Source organism: Dysidea avara, chromosome 13, assembly GCF_963678975.1.
Source record: "Dysidea avara chromosome 13, odDysAvar1.4, whole genome shotgun sequence".
In the NCBI taxonomy this organism is placed as follows: domain Eukaryota; kingdom Metazoa; phylum Porifera; class Demospongiae; order Dictyoceratida; family Dysideidae; genus Dysidea; species Dysidea avara.
The window spans coordinates 11,182,708-11,209,245 of record NC_089284.1 but is presented as its reverse complement, the minus strand read 5'-3'; the positions used below and the strand labels follow the sequence as shown (position 1 = coordinate 11,209,245).

Sequence of the window (26,538 nt, the reverse complement as noted above, 5' to 3'; positions counted from 1 at the left end):
TAAATGAGCTATAGCAGAAGGAAATCAGAGGTGTCATTTGAGGTTGAAAATTACTCACTTGCTCTATATCAAATTGAATGATGGTTATTTGGAAGGGAATGTTCTAATGGTATTCCGACCTATTACACCCCTGTAACCTCCACCACATTAGTGTTACACTAAACCAAAAGCAGCTCTGCAGGTTAGTTTGTGCATATATTTTCTACCCACCCAGTGCTTACCACAATAGTGTCCATTATGTTTCATATGGCGAATTATGTGACGGTGCTCTGTGGTGCAGGCCATGGTTGCTAATTTAGTCGGACTTTTGACTAGCCCAGTCACCATTTACAACTAGTCAAAAGTCTAGCCTTTTGGCTCCTCATATTAGCTCCTGGCCTACCTCCAGTAACCAGATTCAACGTGATTTATTTTGCAAAAATTAAACGTAATAAAATTTCCTAGTGAATACCTAGTCTGGCACGGCCGCCCCTTCGCATAAAGAGGAAGGGTCTGGTCACTCTAGCATTACAAATTTGTAGTGGTGGAATGTAATTAAACTAGAATCTATGATTAAACAATGACATCACAACAATGGCAAAAAGAATAACATGTCTGACGACCATACAAATCAGTTACACCGTATAGACGACTACCAGCAGCCTCAATCATTATCTTTTCTTCACGAAACTTCGCGATAAGGCCACTCCAAATAAATTCTCTGTTTCCCGTCCACTGCCCGCATCTGGTTACTGTCAGCTCTAAATATTCCATTATTCTGTATTCTTCTATTATTTCCCGGTTATTCTTGCATACTGGCAGGCTCAATAAAGCTCACGTGTCAGCAGTGCTATCAAGTCAGCACAAACTTCACGTTTGTGTTATTTTTGCAATTTAAAAAGGAAGGAACAAGCCTAAGCATGCTTTTGTGCAGCTTTTTATGGTTGTACCAGGCAAATACTGGCTTGAAAAGCTGCCAATCTTATAATGAAATAATGGAAATGGACCGCCCGCCCGCATGCAAATATGCTTGAGTCCAGGACGGGAAACAGAGAATTTATTTGGAGTGGCCTAATCTCTTTCACTTATTACGTAATTCCATAGTATCTATGGTAACTTCTAAACAAACGTCACAAAAATTCAGTAATTACCAACAACGCGATCTGATTGGTGTTACCTGTTTTCGGTAACAGGCTACAAATTTTGTATGCTAGAGTGACCAGACCCTTCCTCTTTATGCGAAGGGGCGGCCGCGCCAGACTAGTGAATACCCTGGCCTTTCCTTCATGGAAAAAATAACTGGAAGTGGCCCAAGCCATATTAGCTTAAAGTACTCAAGCATACAGATATCACCCACATAACGCCGTTCACCACACCACTCACTTTCGTGCTAGCTGCTTTCAACTTTTTTGTCTCAGCCATACATATGCATGAATTCCCACAATCGATAATTTAGTTTTCAGTGAATTCCTTAAATAAATTGAGAAATACACATATAATACAATTACATTGGGTGAGGCAGATTGTTTTTATCTTGGAAGACACAGGATGGCTCAATCAGGAGCTATTCTTCAAGGTCGGCCTACTATGAAAGTATTGAACAGGCACGTGATTCCAAAGGTCAGTATAAAGTGGTACGATCTTGGACTTGAATTATTAGACGATGAGTACGAAGGGGAATTAGAAACGATACATAAAGATTACAAAGCTGATGGAAGCAAAACTTGCTGCCAGAAAATGTTCAGTAAATGGCTGGAGACACGTGATGGTGCTAGCTGGGACCAGTTAATAGAAGCAATGAGAACTATTGAACTCAACAGTGTAGCCAGTGATATTGAACAACTATTAGTACAAGGTGAGTGTGTGCTCATGATCAGGTATATATAGCCATGGGTGGAAAGGCTTTGTCTCAGACAAGGGGTAGTCCGCATAAATCGTCATGTGGCAGCAAAATGCAAACAAGCAATCAAGGGTCCAATTTAAGCTACATCAAGCTCCCAGATAATCAAAGTTCTATCAATACTTATATCTGATGGAGGAAGAAGATAGCAGATGCAGTAAGGAAAACCACGGATTATACTATTGTACAGTATTTTAACAGTATGCTTTTCGGTAGGAAGGAGGGGGTCAGTAAAGAGTACTCTCTGTACACTTGTGGAAATACTGAAAATTATGAATGATCCCTCAGCTAAAATCAAGTGCTCAAGGTATTAATATTTGACAATAAAATATTTTAATCCCAGTCTTGAGCACTACCACAGGCCCAATATTGAGCTTGTCAGATGCCTTGTCCTCCATATGAGGAAGTTTGCAGACATTTGCTATACTTTGTTCGTGGCAAAAATATCAGCTGATTCAGGCATTTCCAATATATTAAATTTCTATTGAAAAACTATTAAAAATGAAATTAACTATTGTGTACCGCCTACTCTGTATCTGTTTAGTAACTTTCCAGGTGTAATACATGTATAGCATAGAACAACTCTCTGTGCGCACATTGATGCTAGAAGAAACCCAACTCACTGTACATCAAAATGGTCTACTCCAGTATAGCAATTTCTCCCATAAATTTAATAAATGACATAATAATCTGTAACACGTGATAGATAGATCAGATTCTGGACTACATTTGGAAAGACCAATGATCATGAACAGAGCCTGAAATGTCTGCCATTTCCAACCATTTCTGGCTAATGTCTGAATACATTTTAAAAATTTTTGTACAGAACTACTGAGTATGTCCGACCACATAACAGGATTTGTCAGATCATTTCCACAGCATAATTTCAGGCCCTGAGTGAATGGCAAGGTGAGGTGGTTACATAATTAAACTTCCATTGTTTGGCAAAGTCTTCATAGATATGGACCAGAACTGAGGGTCATTGTCTGTGATTACTTTCTCTGGGATTCCATAGCCTGCAAAGTGGGCTTTTGTGAGGGTTAAAAACAGTGTCGCTAGTTGTGTCTGTTACAACATCGATTTATAGGTGAGTAAAAGTCTGGCAAAGTTCACTTTTGGATGACCAAGTAGTCCAGACAGACTAATTATGATTACCAGAAGTATTTTGGTGAGACTGTCCATCAAGCCAGGCATGGGTCCCATGCCTGCATGTCATCGTAGATTTAGGTCACATATATTTCATTACTGTAATACAAACACAATTGCAAATACTTCCATCAGAATAGTAATACAAGTATTCCAATACGATTTGAATACTTAGGGTATTGCATGTAATTCTTCTAGGAAGTGTAGAATTACATGGGGATCAGAGTCCTAGTGGTTTGCTGCTGTTGGCTTGAATAATCAAGATGTGCTAATGAGGTGTCAATAACAGCAAACAGGGATGTTAAAGTTCAACTTCAAAAGGGGCAGTAGAGCTGAGCAATACTGTAACTATCATAACCACAATTGATAGTAATTTTTATGTGATAACGATAGTATCATGATTATTACTAGCTGTAGAAGTAGTAACTATGTATTAATATGATTATATGTATATGATTAGTATAACCCATAATTCATGTACACGTGATATGTTACAATCATTATCAGTTGTCACCGCAGTGACCTGAGATCATTCTTTGGCTTGGCCAACCAGCTATCATCCAGCACAGACATAGTTTCCACACTCCTGCTGCCAATGCGTACTTTGTTGAGTACTAAGCATGACTTCTTGTGGTCACAAGAACATGACAAAGCTTTTGCAGAAGCAAAAGTGAAGCTTACAGAAGTGCCCACCCTAGCATATTTCAATCTAGCTAAGGAGACGCATCTCTGCACTGATGCCAGTAGGCAAGGACTTGGGTTTGTCCTACAGCACCTCTCCGATACTGGCCAGTGGAACTTGGTCCAAGTAGGCTCTTGTTTCTTGACATCCGCTGAGTCACGAAATGCTGTCATTGAACTGGAATTGCTGGCAATTGCATGGGAAGTAACTAAGTATCATGCGTTTCTGGGGGGTATGCAGCATTTTCAGGTCGTCACAGATCACAACCCTCTAATTCGCATACTGAATAGCCACCGCTTGGACGAGATTGAGAATCCAAGGTTACAGCGCCTCCGTACCTGGCTGATGGCGTATAACTTTACGGCAATCTGGTGCGAAGGGAGTACACACATGGCCCCTGATGCGCTTTCACGGCACCCAGTTAAGGAGCCCATACCAGAAGACTCGCTTGCAGAATTTGGAGAGGACCATATTCCACCCCCATCAATTGCAGAAATCAGAATGCAGCAGACCACAGCAGCAGATAACCTACGCTTGACAGAGTTGCGAAGACAAGCTAGCCATGATGAAGAGTATACACTGTTGAAAGCCACAATCTTGGATGGTTTCCCTGCACACAGAGGAGAACTACCAGAAGCATGCAAGTGATATTGGCAGGTCTGGCACAATCTCACAGTAGAGGAGGACCTTATAGTATATGGCTACCGACTTCTCATACCATCCCGAATGCATAAGGACGTACTACAGCAACTACATGAGTCGCATCAAGGGGCATCATGGATCAAGCAGAGGGCACGCCTCACAGTGTACTGGCCGGGAATAGACAACGATATGGAAATTATGATATCACACTGTGTACAGTGTCAAACTCACTTACCGTGAGCCGATTGTCAGCAAGCCACATCCATCTCGCCCTTTTGCAGAGATTGCTATAGACTTTTGCTATTATGGTGGCCACTGTTACCTGGTTATAATGGACTGTTATACAGATTGGCCCACTGTTGCTCCCATGGGAAAAAGTGTCAATGTGGCAGCACTTACAATGGTCCTGAGGGAGCTATTTAGTAGAACGGCAGTACCGGATTTGTTTTGGTCAGATGGAGGCCCACAATTTACATCCAAGAAGTTTCAAGACTTTGCTGTGCAATGGGGCTTCAAACACCAGGTGTCATCACCACACTATCCACAGAGCAATGGCAAAGCAGAAGCGACGGTAAAGTCGATGAAAAGATTATACGTACTGCCTGGAATGGCAGATACTTGGATGGGGATAAGCTCTGTAAGGCACTGTTGCAGTACAGCAACACGCCATCATTGCGAGACGGGTTATTTCCAGCTCAGAAGCTCTTCGGGCATCCAGTCCAAGACACACTCCCAGCCCATCCCAAGTCATTTGACCCACAATGGCAAACCAACTTAGACAAAGCAGCAGAGAAGGCAGAATGCACCCAAAGAGCAGCGGAACGCTACTACAACAGACAGGCACATTCATTACCAGAGATTCATGTAGGCTCCCAGGTAGCTTTACAGGATCCAAGAACCAGGCTCTGGGATACATATGGGGTAGTGATCAGAATGGGGCAACATTGCCAGTATATTGTTAAGACAGAGTCCAGGCGAGTCCTCACAAGAAACCGTAGATTCTTATGGCGATGGGTACCTCTACCAGCACAGCCACAGTCAACATGGCCAATAGATGAACCACTACTCCATGCTAATGTGCCACAGCAGCAGCCAAGTGACGAAGCACACCAACCACTGGGTGCCATTTCACCAATCCAGCCAAGAAGATCAAACAGACCAAGGAAGCCCACAAACAGACTTATAGAAGATCCTTATTGGAACAGTTAGTAATTAAGCTTTTTCATATTTTCCCACATATGACAAGCTTGTGGGGGGATGTAGAAGTAGTAACTATGTATTAATATGATTATATGTATATGATTAGTGTAACCCATAATTTATGTACACGTGATATGTTACAATCATTATCAGTTGTCACTTCGGTTATCACACTAGCATTAAATTTATATTTCAGAAGGCTCAATCTTACATACCAATGGTTATGGCCTATTTATTACCATAGTTATCAACCTTATACTGTATGCAATACATGAAACCACATAATTATCTGCTTTTCTAACATTCCTTATCTCTGTATTGCACTTCTATCTTGTTGTCCATGCTCTACTTGTCTTTCATTTCACAGATTCCTATACTTCAACACTACCATGTTTGCTTCTGTTATCCATGTCGTAATAGTATGATTGCATGCATACTATCATTATCACAATTGTTACTCACTATCACAATAATCAATTAATCGCCGCTATCACTCAGCTCTAAGGGGCAGTGATGCTTTTGAACAAGTTACGCAGAATAATGTATGATCAAAAGACTGTAATCTCTTTTGTGAAATAATTAACATACTTAGAGAAAGTATTTGTATGTGTAATAGGACGGATAACTGTGGCATTTGGGGTTAGTGGTGTTAACATTGTAAACTGGAAGGCATAAAACAGTGCGAGGTGAAACTGAGCACTACTTCCACTGGAAGAATACTAAAATTTCCTGGATCAGGAAATATGCAGTACAGGGCAGAATTTCCTATAGACTTTCCTGGTTTTTCAGGAAATTCTATAGGAAATTCTGCCCTGTGCTGCATGTTTCCTGATCCCAGGAAAGTTTAGTATTCTTCCAGTGTTCCTTCCTGTTTACAATGCACGAACTATTAATCCCAAATACCACAGCTATCCATTGCATTCTATTCTGACCACCATAGCAACTGGCAGAAATTCAAAAAGTAACTACTGCAAAAGACCAATCACACTTTGCAACCATTAAAATTTCCTAGTAACCATTGCTGTGGTCCCAAATAGATATTTACCTTAGCAACCATTGCTAGGTAACCATATTGTTGCTATGGGGCATCTATCACTATGGTAGCACTAGTTGTCAAATCAGACATGTACTTCCAATAGAAACACACCACATTATTTTAGCCAATCAGATTAGTATTACAGATTTTTGTTACGATACCTTGACAAACAAATATAGTACAAATTCTATTGGCTAATCACTTGACGCATTTCAAAATAATACGTCAAGGTGTTATTGTATTGTAACACATTCAATTGTTAGATTAAAATACAATTAAAAAGACATCTGGTTTCCAAACTGTAAATACAATTACAAATGCTTATTTAAATATTGCTAAATACAAAATAATAATACTCAAGTATATGACCCCAAATCTGCAGTGTCTGCACACATCCACACAAGTCAAACCATGGTTGAAACCAGTCTGGGTCACATTTGTCTGGGTAATCCAGTTGTGACTTGCTTTCTATGTAGAATATCTGGGTCTGACCCAAATTGGAAATCAATTAATTAGTTTGACAATGTGGAAGTGTATCAATGCGTCATATCCCAGCAGCCCAGCTTCTTTTATGAGCCATGCCACTTATTAGGATTACATGTTACTGTTTATAGACGTGTATGGACGAATCATGTCCATTGCTGTCTGCGGCATTTTTAAATGTGGAGCAACACCCACTAATTGGTTATTGTATGAAACGTAGTCTAGTCTTGCAGCAGGCCAGTTTCTTTTATGAGCCATACTAACTTATCAGGAACGCCTGAAGGCATATGTGGGTGAGTTTGTAAGTGTGCACGAAGCCATACCTAATTATAGGAAATATGTTTGTTGTCTGTAGCTACTCTGTAAACTTATGTGGAGCCATATTTTACTACATGTAGCTACCCATTCATGCCCAAATTGAGCATGCCTATGTTTGATTAAACCAAGTCACGTCCAAGTATGGGCTATCCAAGTCAGTAGATGCATTGTAGTAGGTGCCTTAACCATATTCACATTATGCATATCTGATATCAGCAGAGTTGGGATAGTTACAAGTAAGTTACTTTCATAAATAAATTATGCTTGTTTGTTAACTTTTGTAACATAATTTCTTAATTACTTTGCCCAGATATGCTTTTGCAATGGAAGAAGAGAACTATGTACAAGTGCAATAGTAATTCTGTGGCCACTTATGCTCAGTTTTAATCATTGTTACATCTGTTACTCAAGCTGAATCATGAAGCACAGTACACAGAATGTTAACCAATACTGCCAAGCTGTTGTGAAGGAAAAGTAAAGTTGGTTTTTGGGTGATATTCTTTGGCAGAAAAGTGCAAACCTTCACAATTCCTATTATGTACAAGTACACAAAAAAATTGGAACTTTCAACTAGAGTAGGGACCATAGCACATCAATAAAAAAGTTCTGAAACAAGCTGGAGTAGTGCACAATATTAAATCACAGTAAAACAATAAGAAGTATTAAATCCCTACTATGCTAAGATACCATAACAGAAATGCACAGTAAGGATATAGCACTTCTTATTGTTTTACTGTGATTTAATATCGTGCACTACTCCAGCTTGTTTCAGTACTTTTTTATCGATGTGCTATGGTCCTAGTTGAAATTTCCAAATTTTTTTGTGTACTTGTTTGTTAACTTTTTTTGTGAATAATTGTTATGTCTAGTGAACCCATGCATCCCACATCTGAAATGGTGCCGTGCGCCCCAATTATCATCTGAAAAATGAAGTATCCATTATACTTCATTGTCAGCTATGTTCAACTCGTTACACAGCAGTACGAATCAAGAACTGTTCAAAAAGCACCTCTGCAATCAAACTAGCTGCTACGAAAAATACGGAAAATTTCTGTTACAAAGGGAAGCCAGCACGTGCTGCCGCCAAATCCACACTTTTCGTTGTCAGTAAAAATGAATGGGACACAAAGGAGGACACTGGTAAGTCCATGAGGAATGCATTGTATGTACTGCGGTATGCCAAAAGGCACCCGTTGGGCCGAAGTGACGTCCAACAGTGAAAAAACCAAGCCCGTATCTTTAGCTGTTATTGAGTTACACTTGTCTGAAAGCATCAGTCAGTCAGTTACTCAAAAACAGTCAGTAGAAAATTCTATTAAATAATTTTTTTTTTTAAATTCCGTAGCAACTTTTTGAATGCGTTTCAGCTCGATATGAAAGCTTCTTTGGGCTAAGTTTTACTTAACCAATACTGCTTCATTGTCGTCTGGGAAAATTGAGGTTGGTTTTTTGGTGATATTATTTCATGGGCCATGCCTACTCCTTTGTGGTCCCTACTATGCAGTATGATACCATACTGTTACTGTATGATACTTGGGGATTGTGCTGTATATGTACAGTATTATGTACATATGTATGTACAGTATTATGTACATATGTAGGTGCCATTTCAAATCCAAGAAAGACAAACACAGAGTTTGAAAAGCTTAGTAATCATGGTGAGTTACTTGTACAACTGGTGATGATTGTTCTCTTTTAACACTACATTTCCCAAGTCTTCTTTTCTTCAGATGTATACCCATGCATAATTTGTATGCGCATACACGATGTACGTATGGTCTAGAATAAGTATGTATAAGGTGGTTAGCTTCTGACTGAGCATACTAGAAATACAAAATATGATATTACACTTCGGAAGGCTCAGTTTCATATCAACATGTAATTGGCACAATTACAAGGATGTGACAGCCATTTTGAAGAGTCACGAGACTAATTACGTAAAAATGCGTTATGCCTATAAAAGGAGCACGCGGTCTGATTCCATTGGCTTTTATTTGGCTGTGACAGTAGTCGGTGTATCGTTATGGCGAACAACGAAGAGTTAGCGAAGACAGTGGAAAGTCTTACAGCGAGCGTCAAGTCCATGCAGGACCAACTTACGACGCTTACAAGCGGGGCCACATACAGTGGCGTAAACTCGCAGTCAGGTTCCGGTCTGCAATACAGCGGTACAGACTCCGATACCGGCCTGACTCCCCCTCCCAAGAAGAAGACTAGAGTCGAGGACGATGAGGACGATTCGGAGGAGGAAATGGAAGACGTCGACTCCCAACATGGTCCACTGATCCCACTCTCCGAAGCAGCTGCTGCTTTCTTGGAGGCTTCATTCAACAAGAAGCTAGACAACAAGTCCCGAGTGGCAAAGGCTAAGGCGAATGGCATTCCGGATTCGCGATGGGGCGCCCAGTTGGACCCCGTGGTATCAGCGAATTTACCACCTACAGCAAGAATGGCGGACAGGGCAGCTAGTAGGATCCAGAACTTTTGGTTGGACGCAGCTAATCCTCTTATTTTCATTTTGGAAAAGGCAGAGAACCTCGAGGTACCCGCAGAAGTTATCACTGGGATCCAGACCTCTCTTCAGCTGATGGGCAATGCCAATTACCAGCACTCAATGGACCGTAGGCATGCGGTGATGATGCAACTCAACCCCAAGCTGAAGCAGCTCATTAATCATACAGACTTCAAGGATGCTGCACCTTTTCTGTTTGGGGAGAAATTTGGAGCTATGGCTAAGGAGCGCCTGGAGGCCGCTGAAGTCCTTAGAAAGACCATGCCTTCTGATAACTCCAAACGGGGTTTTCAGAAAAGCCACTTTCAAAAAACAAGTCGCGGGGGTGGCAACTGGTACTACAGCGGCACAGGAGGGAGCTGAGGATGGCAAGGCCCAGGCAACAAAGCCAAGAAAGGGCAGCCAAAGAAATGACTAGGCAGCACACAGACTGCAGTTCATTGTATGACAATGCAAAAAATTTCATTAAAAATTGTTTCATCTACTCATGTGTTAAACACACAGACACATTACATACAGGCTCTAATCAACACCATGAACCTGTCAATCACATGCCCAAAATTGGCTGGGCGAGTAGCATTCTTCCTACCAAACTGGGAGGTGCTGACTCAAGACCAGTGGGTACTGCAAACTGTGGCTGGTTATCAACTGGAACTAGTAGGGGCTCCAACTCAGGCCAGAGTACCCCAAGCGATAAAATGCTCACTAGAGAGCAAGAGCGAGATAACATCAGAGGTTGTAGAACTACTGGCCAAGGGGGCAATAGTGGAAACACTGGCCTCCCCAAGGAACTATCTGTCTCAGATTTTCCTTGTGGAAAAGAAGGATGGGGGCCAGAGGCCAGTGATAAACTTAAAAAGTCTCAACCAATTTGTGAAGACAGAACACTTCAAGATGGAGGGTCTTCACTTGCTCCCAGACCTCCTACAACCACAGGACTGGATGATAAAGATGGACCTGAAGGATGCATACCTTCAAGTGCCCATCCACACAGACTATCAACACCTCCTCTCTTTTCAATGGGAGGGGAAGACATACAAGTTCCAATGCCTACCCTTTGGTCTATCAGCAGCACCCAGAGTATTCACAAAACTTCTGAAACCAGTAGTGGGCTTCTTGAGGCAGAATGGTTGTCGCCTGATTATATATTTGGATGACATGCTGATGATGCATCAGGACAGGGCTCAGTTAGAACAAATTACCCAACTGACATGCCAACTGTTCGAAAGCCTGGGGCTAATTGTGAACCAGAGGAAATCCATACTGACTCCTACACAGGAAATGGAATTTCTGGGCTTCCACTTATGCTCCACAACAATGAGAATATCAACAATCCCCACCGAGAAGCTACGCAAAATTCAGCAGGATGCACGGCGAATGCTGCACCAAGCATCAGTCTCAGTGAGGGAAATAGCACAGTTTGTGGGGAAGACAACTGCTACCATGAGAGCTATCCCCTTAGCCCCATTGCACTACCGAGCTCTCCAGAGGCAAATGAACTCTGTCCTTCCCCTGGACTACAACCAGGAGGAAATCTCGGACAGGTACAATGCAATCCTTTCACTGAATCCGACCAGCAGGGAAGACCTGGAATGGTGGGTGGCTCTCACAACAGCCCCATTGGGAGCACCACTATGTCAATCAGACCCAACAGTAACAATACATTCAGATGCATCCAACCAGGGTTGGGGAGCGGTGTTGAATGGTCAGTCTCACACAGGGGGCATATGGTCCCCCGAAGAAGCAACTCATCACATAAACTACCTGGAGTTGCTTGCAGCCTTCCTAGCAATCAAGGCATTTGGGAAGACTTGGCAGAACGTAACAGTCTTACTGCGAATGGACAACACTACAGCAGTGAGTTACATAAACCAGAAAGGGGGCACAGTGTCCAGAGTTCTGTGCCATTTAGCGATAACGATCTGGACCTGGTGCACGGAGAGGAGTATCACCCTCCAAGCAGAGCACCTTCCAGGTCAACTGAACTCACAGGCCGACGAGGAGTCCAGAACAGTGAGGGATCGCTGCGACTGGAAGCTGAACCAATCAGTGTTCCAACAGATAGAGGCAATAATGGGTCCACTGGAAGTGGATTTGTTTGCATCACGCCTGACAAAGCAACTTCCCCGCTTTTACAGCTAGAGGCCAGATCCAGAAGCGGAGGCGACGGATGCTTTCATGCAGAAATGGTCGATCAGTCGAGGGTTTACCAATCCCCCGTGGTGCCTGATACATCGCTGCCTCACCAAAGTCAGGAAAGAAGCAGCGAGGATAGTGTTAATAACACCTTTGTGGAAAACACAACCATGGTTCCCACTAGTGCTGGAACTCCTGGAGGACTATCCTCGGAGAATTCCTCAACAATCAGATCTGATATCAATGCCACTGGGGCAAGAATTTCTGATGCAACAGGGAGTGCCCCAGTTGATCGCCTGGCCTGTCTCAGGCAATCCTACACATCACGAGGAATTTCTTCACAGGGTTCAGACCTCATGCTTGCATCATGGAGAGACAAAACTAACTCCAACTATGGGTCCTCATTCTCTAAATGGGCTGGCTGGTGTCAGCAGAGGGGTCGAGATCCCCTTACAGGACCTATAGAAGATGTTGTGAATTTCTTAGCCAAGTTATATTCCGAAGGCTATAAGTATCAATCGCTGAATGCTTATCGATCAGCGATATCATCTACCCATGAATATGTGGATGGAGTCAGCGTAGGAAGTCACCCTACAGTGACACGGCTCCTTCAAGGGGCATTTAATTCTAGGCCACCACAACCAAGATATTCTTCCTTCTGGGATGTTGGGATGGTAATTCAGCACATCAAAGGCCTAGGTGTTAACAAGGACTTAAGTCTTAAACAGTTGACAATGAAAACAGCAATGCTGTTAGCCTTGACCAGACCATCTCGTTCGGCTGACCTGTCCAAACTGAACTTACAGACGAGATCCTTTAAATCAAATGGAGTGGTCTTCCGACCAACCCATCTGGCTAAACAGAGTAGGTCATCAAGACCTATGGCAGACTTCTTCTTTCCAAGTTTTGCCAAAGATACTACCATATGCCCTGTAGCAACACTAAGGGCCTATGAGAAGAGAACAGAAAGATTTCAAGTTGACCTACCAGGTGACTCTAGATTTCAGCTTTTCCTGTCTTGGATAGGACAGCATACCCCAGTATCTAGTAGTACTATAGCTAGATGGCTCAAGTGCCTCATGGCAGAAGCTGGTGTAGACATCTCAATATTCAAGGCACACTCTATAAGAGGGGCATCGTGTTCTACTGCTGCAGGGGTGGGAGTTACAACCAAAGATATTCTAGATGCTGCAGACTGGTCTTCAGAGGGCACCTTCCAAAAATTTTACTGCAGAGTACTTAAGAAAGATGATAGAACCACCTTTGGCACTGCAGTTCTATCATCAGAATCATCTTCAAACAATACATGTTGATATGAAACTGAGCCTTCCGAAGTGTAATTGGTAAATGGCTCAGGGCACGAAGTGCCTGCATGCTATTTATAATTACATGAGGAAGGTGAAGTGAAATATCAACATGTCCCACCCCCCTCCCTTTAGTGCATAATAACGTATAGTTGATTCTCATATTTCCCTTCAGGTAGAAGCCATCTAAGGACTGGTGGGATGTCTGTGCAGCAACCATGTAGCAGCTTCTCAAAGAAATTGTACAATTATCATTTAAAATTTATTAATTTTGTACACCATGCAGTAGCAGAGAACACGATGACAGAGCAACTATCTACAAAGAGCCAATGGAATCAGACCGCGTGCTCCTTTTATAGGCACAACGCATTTTTACGTAATTAGTCTCGTGACTCTTCAAAATGGCTGTCACATCCTTGTAATTGTGCCAATTACATGTTGATATTTCACTTCACCTTCCTCATGTAATTATAAATAGCATGCAGGCACTTCGTGCCCTGAGCCATTTACCAATTATGCTGTCAAATCCATACCTGGTTTAGTAATCTTCACTTACAATTTGAGTAGGGATATAGCCTACCGTATGATATAAAATTTTGGCGAGATAAAATTTTGGCGAATGCTTGTGTCATACTGCATTCTCTCTATTTAGTTGGCTAAAAATTGGACAAGAATATTTTGGCGAATTGAAGTCATTTCGCCAAATTTGCCAAAAGTTTCTCCCACCAAAATTTTGTATCGTACAGTATATGTACTATTGTGCATATATTGACTGGAAAACCATCAATATATGCACAATAGTACTTTTGTAAAATAAAACGCATTTAAAAATCTATGAGAAAAATACACAAACTCCAGAAAAAAATCATGCAAGTTTTTATCACCTCACTGGTGGGTGAAATAAGCCTCCAATGGATAAATCCTGGGCATCATCGTGTTCGTCTGTCATAGGGAGTACAAAAATCCTTGTTTCATCTCCATACACAGAAGGATTTCAAAGTTACACATGTTTGTTTACGTTGCAGTGACGAAAGAATTTATTGACAATCATTTTTCAGTGAATTTGCCTTCCTTCTTGAACACAGAAGCATGTCTGTGGCAAAAACTATACCTTGGTGGATGCACAAATGCATGGTGAACACAATGAGTGAAGATTCAATTCCGTACGCTGTTGTATGATGGTTTATGTAAGCGCCTGTAGATTCTTTTCTCTGTAGTTTCTGTACATATCAAGTTATTTGCTCGTCCAGCTGTCTAGTACTGTATTTCCAATGCTGCTTAACCTATGAAGCTGAAAGTTAGCTAGTCCATTCCTCTACCCTGTAGAAAACAAAGGACAAATAAAATGCATTTTGAAAATTGTGCGGATATCAACAATTTTCTAAAATTAGGTCACATATATCATTTAAAGTCACATGTTCTTGCTCTAAAAACAATTATTACTGGGTATAGGTCAAAGCTTTCAACATCCTTAGTCCAAGAATCTTACAAGCTTTGACTAACAGTGAAAATGATAATTCTTTTGAAATCCTTGTAATACATACGCACCCCAGAACATATTAAATTCCTTGATTTTACATCAAATTTGAGTTATCAAAAGAAAATATTGGATGATTGTCATACAGTATAAGTAATGGTGCTGTAAAGCTAGGTTTGTGTTTCCACCAAAGAAATATCAACTCAAGACCAGCCTCACCTTTCCCTGATAACAACTTGTTAATAGTGGTGAAGTACAATTAAAGAACAATCAAAGCAAAAATAATATTATATTTGCCATACAGAACAGTTTACGCAACTACAGTGCTATATACTTGACCACAGTGGTATATTGGTGACCACAATGTTTTATTGAGGTAGTTTATAGCACTGTGTGTGGGCAGAAGATGAGTAGTCACGGCACCCAACCCTAAAATTGAGACAACAGAAATGATTAACTGGAGAAGAAAAGCAGAGTAAAGCACTCCAGGGGGTATTCAATGTGCATCCAATCGTTATCCGCAAAATTGATTGCTTCATTGAAGGCTGCTTGGTGAGTCTTGAATAGTTTCACATATGGTTTTGTTTACCTCCAGCTCAAACTTGGAAGTTTTTTAGAGCAGTTAAAGCACTGCTTTGCTCGTGCTTTATGAAAATATAGCACTCAAAGAGTGGTCCTGAGACAAAATATAGCACTCAGTTTCGCCTTGTGTTATATTTGTCGCTCTCACTCTTTTATATTTTTCATATAGCACTTGCGGCAGTGCTTTAATTAATACAGGAATTAATGTGGATTGTTGGTGTGTTAATATCTGTTGGTGTAAATGACCTCCCTTCTTTCACGCCTTTTATTTATTTTCATGATCCTTAGTTTACTTTTGTTGTAACATGATATAATGACTAGTGAACTTGCACATACTGCATCTGTTTCTCTATATGAAAGGATTTGATACAGTCCATATCATGAATATGACAGTTTCCTGTTCCAACCAGTCTCTTCTGCTGGGTAATTGATAGCTCTATGGTGAGTGTTACATCCAAGGATGATGAACTGCAGGACCCAATTGTCTCTTAGACATGTATGATTAGCACCTGGCACACAATAATTGGAATACATTGAAAACGCATGCATACAACAGACATGTGTACAGCAGTTATACATAAATCATAATATTAACAGGCCTAGTGCATGCATAATCAGTACATTATGGCCCCAGCCTATCTGTAGGTCTCAACATAACTCTGGAACAAGAGCGAGTCATTACTGGGGATTGTTCTGTGAGGTGATAACAAGTACTCCTTAGTTCACCATTAGGTGGCACCACAATGTATGACCTTGGGATTTCTGCTGGTGAAATGATATTGTTGTTGGGTAATCACTCCCTGTTCTAATCCACACAGGTGTGTCTGGATCTAAAGGTCTTGCCTTATGTTGTTGATCATATATCTGCTTTTTAGCTTTATTGTACTCTTTGTCTCTCTCTGTGAATGAATCCATGAATGGCCACTGAGGGGTGAGCATGGGAACTGGAACATCAATTTTCAACTTTCTTCCCATTAGCAACTCTGCCGGACTGATGTGGCACAAGGGAAGACGTGTTGCATGGAAGCTTAGGAAGGCCATGTAGGAGTAGGACTATCTTTAAAAATATCTTCACAGTTTTAATGGTCCTTTTGCTACACCGTTACTTTGGAGACTGCTGGTTAGTACTTCAAATCCGTAGGAGCTAGCAAACACCTTCCTGTCAATTGTGGGCCATTATCACTCATAAAGACTGATGGTACTCTGTGTTGAAAAAATAGACTTTTAATGCCTTGATGACTGCTGTGGATATAGTAGAAGTCATCTGGATGACTTCAGGGTAGCATGAGAAACTTAATAGTCCACCACAATAAGGTGCATATGTGTGGCCGTTTGAAGCAACTTTTTCCCAAAGGTGTCATATCAGCAGTGATGTGGGTAGTGGTTCTCTGGGAGGTACAAGAGTGTGTTGACATTCTGAACATTGCCTGACTAAGTTGTTAATTACTTTAGAGATGTTCAATCATCAAACTGAAGATTTTTCACTTAGTTGGCAGTGCTGGATCTTTTCTAGCCAGCCATTTTTGCAGTAGGATATGACACTACTGCATATATGACATCCTCCTCTTGAGCTATATGATAGGAGTCTACACGTGCACTAGCTGCTTGCAGGTATAGCTGAGACAAATGCTCTAATGTGAAGCTCAATATCCCCACTTCCACTTGGCTAGTGTGGTCCATTCTACTCTCCAGAAGTGCTCTTGAGGGAGTGTAGGTACTTTCTTGGAACATGTAGTAGCACATAGTCAAACCTCATTAGCCTTGCAGTACTCTTGGAGGCAAGCTATCTAAATGCTTGTCACTCAGGATCAGGACTAATGGTTATGTTCTGTTTCTAGGATGATGGTCATGCCTTGGACATAGAGAGCAACTTTCTTGCAAGCCCAGGTTGCAGCTTCTCAATTTGCATGTAGTGGGATTCTGTATCTGTCATAGAGCAAGATTCATAAACAACAGGATACCACTGGCCATCAACATGCTGTAAAACTACTGCTCCCAGTCTGTGAGAGGAGGCATCAGCTGGTAGCTGAGTTAAGGTTGCAATGTCTTAGAATTCCTGGGGTAGTTATTTCACACTTCAGCTTAGAGAGTGCATCAGTCAGTCTAGTTGTGCCAAACTTTCTTGGCACTTGACAGCTCTCATAAAGGGTGCGAGAGTTCAGCAGTGTTTGTGGGAAATTTTCTCAGTTGGTTTATCATTCCCGGATCTTCATAATTCAGAAACTAATTTGGGGGTTTCCATTTGATTACCTGCATTGGTTTTACTGGGTTCGGGAGACACCCCATTCTACATGGCCAAGCTGGTTCTTACTGAATTCACAATTTGATACTGTTAAGTGTGTGATACCTGCTGTGGAGAGATGCTCTAGCACTGCACGAAGTCTGATGTTGTGATTGGCTCTGTTCAAAGATAAGAATGTCATCCATGACACAGAGCACTCCCTGTAAGCCTTCTAAAAGTGAACTCATTTATCTCTGGAAATGCTCTGGGGCACTTGAGATGACAAATTGGAGCTTGTTGTAACAATAGCATCTGAAGGGAATTATGAATGTAGTGAGACATTTTGAGCTTTCCAACAAGGGAACCTACCAGAAGCCATTGTTTGCATCTAGTTTGATAAATGTAGTTGTTCCTGACAACTGTGATTAATCTTCAGCAAGGGATGATGTTCTCACAATACACAATGATTCAGTGGTTTGATATCAACACAAACCCATACTCTTCCATTCTTCTTCTTTGCCACTATAATCCTCACGCACCACAAAGTAGGCTGTTGGACCTTAGAGATGACTTTGTGATTGCAGTGACCTCTGCGCCAGTGTTGAACTTTAAAAAAACCTCAAATCCATTGACATTTTTTGTCACAGTCCAATACTTGGAGTTCTGGGAATCTTCAACAGTATCTAGAAAAAAACCGTCCAGTACTGAACTATATTGTGTAGACTCACTTTTGTCAAGTGGTATGTCATTGTCTACCACTGCATTCATTGGTCTTGTAAGGCACACAGCTCCAAAATGGTCAATCATGCCACATCTATGGCACTTTGCATCTTTGGCAGGGCAGCCATCATGAGCGCACGTGGGAATATTTCTACAATGCAGACACTTTGTGGGTCCATCTGGTTTGTTGACTTCTGATGTCAATAGGAATGTGCACTACTGTACCATCCTTAAGGACTCTTTGTTGATTGCGAACTGCTTCTCTATGGTAGACCATGGTCTTTGTCTTTTCTAAGGTCAGTTCTGGTTCCATTTGGAACCGTTCTGATAAAGTTGCTGTATGTCACAAATTCCTACCACAATTCTTTCTCTTATATATAATCTCGCCCTTGAGTTCCTCGTACTTACAATTTGCAGCAAGGTTATACAAACTTGTAATGAATTATTCTGCTGGCTCTTCGGGAAGTTGGCGCTGGTAGTTAAATTTTGTGCATTCAATTATCATGTTCTTTCTGATGCCGTGGAAGTCATCAACTTAGAGAGAACTTGGCTGTAGTCTTTTCTATTTTCATCAGAGATACCCCAGAATGTCTTCTGCTTCCTCACCCAGACAGTATAACAAAGTGCTGATCTGGCACTCCTGGGATTCTTTTGACAAACCCGACACAACTTGGTATTGTTCAAAAATATGTGTACATTGCCACGTCACCACTTTGGCCACATATTGGGAGTTTCAAATGGAAACACTGCTGGAGAGCTAAGAGCTGGCTGCAAAAGCACCACTTTCTGACACCATGTTAATATGATTAGCGCTAAACCTGGCACATAATAATTGAAAACGCATGCATACAACAGACATGTGTACAACAATCATACATACATAAAAGGCCTATAGTGTATACGTAATCAATAATCATACCACAGACAAAGTTGTCCTTACTCATTGAGAGCCCACACCAGGATTGAAATCAGGTCAGTACTGCTGCCAACTGACCTGGTTAGCAATCCGGGTCAAACCCAGGATGTTATTTTTTTATATTAAAACTAAGGCGTGCACTAAAAGCTACCTTTTGGGTGCTTCACAAAATGGGTAGTTATGTGATAAGATAACAAACAAGCAAGTTTTATAATTTACAATTAGTTGGTGGGCATGGTTCCACTTTAGTCTACAGACAACAAAACATGTTTCCTATAAGCGGATGTACCTTCCTGCATGCATACAAACTTCACCACAACTTACCGATAAATTTGCATGGCTCCATGTATACCATCTCACACATTTCTGATAAGTGGGTGTGGCTCACAAAAGAAGCTGACCTGTTGCAAGACTAGATAGAATATGGCTCATGCAATAACAATCGATTAGTGGGGGTAAGTCCACACAAGCTTGCAGACAGCAACAGAGTCAACAGACATGGCTTTGTGCATATCTATAGGCTGCAATACAATGGGCATGGTTCTATGTATGCCCACTACAGGCGGTAACACAAAACCCTGATAAGTGAGCATGACTCACAAAAGAAGCTGGGACTAGACTATGACATGTAAAAACATCAAACTAATTAATTCATTTAACAATCAGGGTCAGACCTGGATGTAGTGGGAACAAAATGTGACCCAGTTGACCCAGTTTCATTCCTGGGAAACACACTGTTGATTTAGACAATAGTTTGGGGTGAGCTTCATTCAATGGGAAGGGGGGAACAATGTAATGACTAGACTGTAACTACTGTTAATTGTATGCATTATGTAATCACAGTCGTATGTAGTGCTTACATGCGCTTTGTGTACCTGAACATCAGCACAAAGAGACTTGCTACCCTTATTAGTAATTGACTAATCACATCTAGTTACTAGTAATAGTAGTAAAGCCTTCAGGGTCAGTATTCACTTGAGTGCCGATCACGACTTGCACTTGACTAGCCTTACGTGCCTGTACTTTCTGACTTGCTATAATCCCTTACCATGTAATCAACATACTTACAGTAGCCACTTTTTCAAATCTTTTAATCAATACTCTTCTCTTCTTGCTGTGACACAAAGCTCCTGGTGGCACCTGGGGGACTTCATCAATGTATATCATAGTCCGTCTTGTAGTGGGAATACAAAAGGGTCTGTTAGGTTTCATCTGTTATATGGTCTCCTCAATAAACCCAGTGAAATATCTTTTCCAGCATAATAATATTATGTAATCTGGAACAGATTCTTGTGGACCCTGAGCTGCATGACTAAACTCTAGGTCCTTCTTCCAGGCAGACAGCATCTCATAGCTGCCACAGCATTGTCAAATGATGCCTTCTCTTGCTCAGCCAGCTACAATAAGTGCTCAGATTCTGTCACTCTGCCACTCTGCAGTTCTCCTGGAAGAGAGTAGGCAGCTTCATCTTACATGCTGAATGGACAACTGGTGGGGTTTTTTCCCGTGATGATATGGTGGAACTGTGGTATATACTAGTACAGTAAGTACAGGTACGTTCTTAACTCTCTTGCCAATGCTTGTACAAAATAGTTGAAACTAAGTTACATAGATTTATTCAGTATTTGATTTTGGGGTGCATGCTTTGTTTCACAATTTAGAGCTAATACTTTGGTAGAAGATACAAGACGAACATATAAATAGATGTAAATGTGTTCGTTGGTGTACCTATGCCTGCTCTACATACTAATTATAATACATTATTTTCTTTTCTGTGTCTCTCTTATGTAGTTATATCAGTACACCATAACCTATGGACAAAGATTAAGATTTGGGTATTTTTAGTAAGTGCAAAAGGCCAGCAAAAATGAAAAGCAGCATGATACAATCTAATGGCTGTTTGCATCACTAAAAATCATACCACTGCATGTGCCCTTACAAAGCATCTCATAAGGGAAGTGGATGACAATCGATCACTTATACTATAGCTAGGCACCATATCTGGAGCACCAATATTATATGAGTGAATGAGACATTGTAATCACCTGCACTGTCCATTTATATTCCTCAAAGCCTACATTATTCAATGCACAGCAAAGCTTATTAGTTTAACAACACTTCAAGTACAAGTAGAATATATGCCTATACTTAATCAACCCTTAATGGTGGTAAAAATTAGTGAAGATGATTTTCGTCTCATCCTATCTATATCCAAAGTCGACCACACGTATCACTCGACCTCAATAAATTATTCAACAATAATTTTATTTTGACCACCCTTGGATTTTCCCTTTGCTATAGTAACTACATTTATGGAGCAGATTAGTAAGATACCAGTTAACATTTGGTTGCTTACACCAAGCACTTAGCAGCTAAATTGTCAATACCAAGAATTAAACTAAATTGTAAAAGAAGGAACAAAACAACGGGAACAAAAAGCTCAGTATTCTCAAAAGGAATGTCCCACTGGTTTGTCAAAATGTTGGTTAGACAGAAAGTGAGATAAAAATTAGCTAATGTGCTTGCTTTAAAGAACTAATATTCACAAAACCTGAGTGTATCAAGAAGCTATGTGAATGTCATATCAATATACCAATCCAGGGTTTTGGTGTTGAGTGAATTTTAAGGTACATAATTTTATGGATGACTCGTGTACTTAATGTTGATGTGTGCATATGTCATGTAGGTGATGATCAGCTACAACATGTTACTGGAACTATGAAATCAAGGTATCAACGTAAGAGATTAGTAAAATCACCAATAGAACAAGACCCATGGCCTCCTTTTCATGCTGAGACTTTCACTAATCTAGCCCTAGTTCGTTATAAGACTAAACAGGTACAAGATGAAGAAGATATTCACAGAACTGCTAGGGTTCGTGTAGAGGGAAACATACACAAAATTTCTGAATTGACTGCATCGATTAAACTGGATAAGGTTCAACAAATATTTACTCCTATTACTTCAGATAACCAAGAAATATGTCCCATGAGTATCCTAATTGAGGGTCAACCTGGAATTGGGAAGACAACACTGGCTAAGGAGATGTGTTTACAGTGGGCTAACGATAAGCTACTTACATCAGATAAACTGATACTATTACTAACGTTGAGGGACCCTAAGGTACAAAAGATTAGTAGCATTGAAGACTTGCTGAAATATTCACTGACTGCAGATCATGTACAAAATATTGTAAACTACATAAACATCAAAAATGGAGCTGATGTGACTGTCATAATAGATGGGTTTGATGAACTCAGCATTGAACTGCGTGAAACATCTTTTTTCAGAGAATTAATTGAAGGTAATGTACTCCCTCGATTGCGAGTTGTTGTGACATCACGACCCTCTGCTTCAGTTTCCTTGCATTAGTATGTTGACAGAAGAATAGAAATTCTCGGGTTTGACAAATCCAGCAAAGAACAATATATTAATAAAGCTTTAAAGGAAAATCCAAATAAGTTACTATTACTAAAGGGACATTTTCATCAGCACCCAAACATTGATGCAATGTGCTATATTCCATTAAACATGGCCATCATAGTATTTCTCTGCCTGCTAGGATCTTTACCACCAACTGCCACCACAATGTTTGCAGCTTTTATCCTGCACATAATCTGTCGTCATCTTAAGAGAACAAGAAAGATTAAGGATGAACGCATCAAGAAAATAAAACAGCTACCACAGCCAGTCCAAGAAACAATACACCAACTACAAAAAGTTGCATTTGATGCACTTGTAGATGATAAAATAGTGTTTACAATTGATGAGTTACCAATTATGTGCCGAGATGATCCCACTTGCTTTGGATTGTTACAATCTGTAGAATGTTACTGTGCAGATGAGATTGGTGGTCCAACCAAATCATTCAACTTTCTACACTTGGGAGTTCAAGAGTATTTTGCTGCCAAATATGTGGCAACTCTACCTGAGGGTTATGTGTACACATTATTGGAATATTCATTCCCTGTCAGCATTAACAATAAGGGTTATTTTGATAATGAGTATTTCTTTGATCATGACTACTATGGTAAAATTGTTCGTCTATCAAACATGTGGATCTTTTATTGTGGTATCACTGGTGGACAGTGTAATTCTTTAAAGTGTTTTCTAGCATTATGTAGTGAGGATCATTTGTCTAGTGTTCGTGATGAGTCAGTAACAGAATATTGGTATAGTGGCCTAGAGATTCCTCCAGCTCTGCAACTCTTGTTTCCAGAGTTCAGAGCTTTTCACTATAAACATTATTCTAATGTCCCAGAAGCCTTATCACAGTCAAGGATTTTGGTCCAATTAGATACCATTTCACAAACCATCCTAAAGGACCCAGTTATGGTTCTGTTTTTATTTCAGTGTTTTCAAGAAGCTCAAGATAACAAGCTATGTGAAATGTTGTCAAAAGCTTTTGATAATGGTGAGATTAAACTCTGTGACATCTTTCTTCCTCCATACCAAGTGGCCTCTTTAGGATTCTTCTTATCACAATCAAAAAGAAATTGGAAGGTATTAAATCTGTCAGGATGCAATATTAGAGACTATGGTGTCAGCCTTCTCCATCATTACCTGTGTGGACATAGAACTAATAAACAAGTTATAGAATCAGTTACTCTGATTAAGAACAACCTCACTGGAACATCATCACCTCTTGTGAGTAACATAATCAATCATTTTCAACTGCAGGAATTGACGATTAGTGCTGATGAGATTAGTGTCATTGATATCAATGATGCAATAACTAACAGTGTTACAATCAAAACATTGAATTTATACAGAAAACCATCAGAGCATGATGGATATGGTTATATTTATGCCCATCACAACTGAAGAATTGTCTGCCATATGTGATATGATGATGTGGTTGGAGAGGTTATCCGTTGCAGGCAATGAACTGAACAATGTTGCAGGAATAAAGTTATCAGAAGGACTAATAAAATCCAACACACTGAAGGAATTAGATTTAAGTGAAAATATGATTAATGAAGATGGATGTGTAGCAATTGTATACAGTTTGTTGTACAACTCCTCATTAGTGGTGCTAAATCTGAGAAGTAATCAAATATATAGAAGTGAGGTGATAAAGGAAGTTGCAACCACTTTACAATCTGTTAACTCACTGGAAGTGCTCAATATGGATGACAATTCTATAGATGAATATGGAGCCAAGGCATTAGGCACTGCTTTAATGCATAACAAATCACTGAAAGAATTGTATATTTGTTCAAGCTCCAAACGGGGTATTGGAGGATCTAGTGCAATTGCAGCCAGTCTATCACAAAACACTACACTGGAGGTGCTACACATGGTGTGTGATGCTGAAGGAGCCACTACATTTGCTAAAGCATTACCTAACAACAATACACTTAAAAAACTATCCCTGTGGCTTTTTGATTTTGTAGGTGAACTTTTGAGTGAAGAATCAGCCATAAATATTATTAAGAGCTTATATAACAATGATACTCTTGTTGAACTTGGACTTCCAGATGAACTAATTAAGAAAGATAATGTAAGAAAAGAATTTGAAGAGATTAATAATTCAAAATGCGGTAACTGTTTCATATCAATAAAATCACTGGTGTCACCATCTATATCAACAAATACAGACGATTATTTTGACTATTAATAACTGCATGTCACTTATATACATGTAGTGATACATGTATATTACTGTATATTCAATACACATGTTAATGTATACAAGTAATTATTTGTCTGCTGTTGCTAACTGTATAGCTATATATATGTGGTACAGAAATATGTAATAGTTATACCATGGCCACAAGGAATTTGCCAAAGCCCAAGGGTGCAGGCATATAGGAGAATCCCCAAGTGGCTATGTTAGTATACAATGATACATATATCACTTTGACGAAGTTACACAGCAAAACCCATGGCCATATGCTAGTACTACTGATACTAACTCCGTATTTTACTCTGTATTACTCTGACGTAACTCCATCTTGGGACCATTATTCAAATTCTGTCAAAATTTCCACAGTAATAGTCTACTGCTATGACTAGTAATCTAGTTTTGCCACAGGCTAAGCTGTACTTGGAAAAAATTGTTCCAAGACAGAGTAATACTGAGTAACAAGTAAAATATTAATACAGAGTTAGTATTAATTAGTATCCATGAGTTTTGATGTGTTATATGATGAGAAATGGTACCATAAAACCACAGTCGCTTATTTAGAAAAGAATAAGTACAATAACACTTTCATGAGTACAACATAGTTATAGTCTATGCTTTAATATAATTCCACAATAATAATTATTGGTATTGTGATACTTTTGTGTATAATAGGGTAATTGTACAGCTATACGTTGTCCTTTCATTTGCATGCTAATCAGATTAAGAAGCCTTTTAAGTGTTGAAAGAATAATGCAATCACTGGTTAGAGATTAACGGTCACACATAGAACTATCATAATTAATTTTGTAAAATTTTCAGTGGCACTGTCTAAGACTCTCTAATTGGATCACTTGATAAAAGCACCAAATTTCTTATGGGATTAATGTTTATAATTATGTGACTGGATTTGTGAAAAGGGGTCTTCCACACACATCCAATTTACCAACTTTGAAAACTCATACCTTCAGATTGGAGAAGGCTACTGACTCGTAAACCTCAAAGTGATCAACTGCATACATGAGTGCAACAACTTCTAATTCAGTTGGGACATAGTTGGATTCAGCTGTATTGGTTTGTCTATTAGCATAAGCAATTGGATACCATCTGCCATCATTACCTTCCTGTTTAACAAAGCACCAAACCCTTTACTACAAGCATCAGTCTACAGGAAGAAAGGGTTGTTCAAATCAGGTAGGTGTATGAGCGGTGCTGAAACGAGCATACTCTAGATCTTCACTGACTGAAAGCTGACTCACACTGACTGTTCCACACAAAAGATACTGTAGCCTCTGTGTTCTTGTCTTTCCTTGTCAATGCAGTAAACAGCTTTGCTACCACTGCTAGGTTTGCTAAATGACATTGATAAAATTGACTAAACCAAGAAAGCTCTTAACTTCTTTACAACAAGTAGGCGTAGGAAACTCTTTCACAGCTTTCTCACACCTTGTGGTGATAAGGTATGGCCTTAATTTCACCTAGAGCAAATGCACACTTCTGAGGTTTGAGTCTTAATTATATACAAAAAAAAATCTGTAAACATAGCTGTTCACACCGTTGATGTGAGAGACTGAGCCTTCTGAATGAGTATTAGCCATCGTCAGTGTTGCGGCAATTACTTTTTAAAAGTAACTAATTACATATTACTTGCAACTGAA

At 40.1% G+C, this 26,538-nt stretch overlaps 1 protein-coding gene and 1 pseudogene across 1 annotated transcript; both read left to right on the top strand.

Moving 5' to 3' along the window:
• The first annotated feature begins 1,487 nt into the window (after window positions 1-1,487).
• Window positions 1,488-24,078, top strand: LOC136242231 (protein NLRC5-like; annotated as a pseudogene).
• Window positions 24,079-24,106: 28 nt separating this feature from the next.
• On the top strand, window positions 24,107-24,874 carry LOC136242230 (NLR family CARD domain-containing protein 3-like). The gene has a single exon (XM_066033648.1). The coding sequence runs from the start codon at window positions 24,107-24,109 to the stop codon at window positions 24,872-24,874; it is 768 nt and encodes a 255-aa protein (XP_065889720.1).
• The last annotated feature ends 1,664 nt before the right edge of the window (window positions 24,875-26,538 follow it).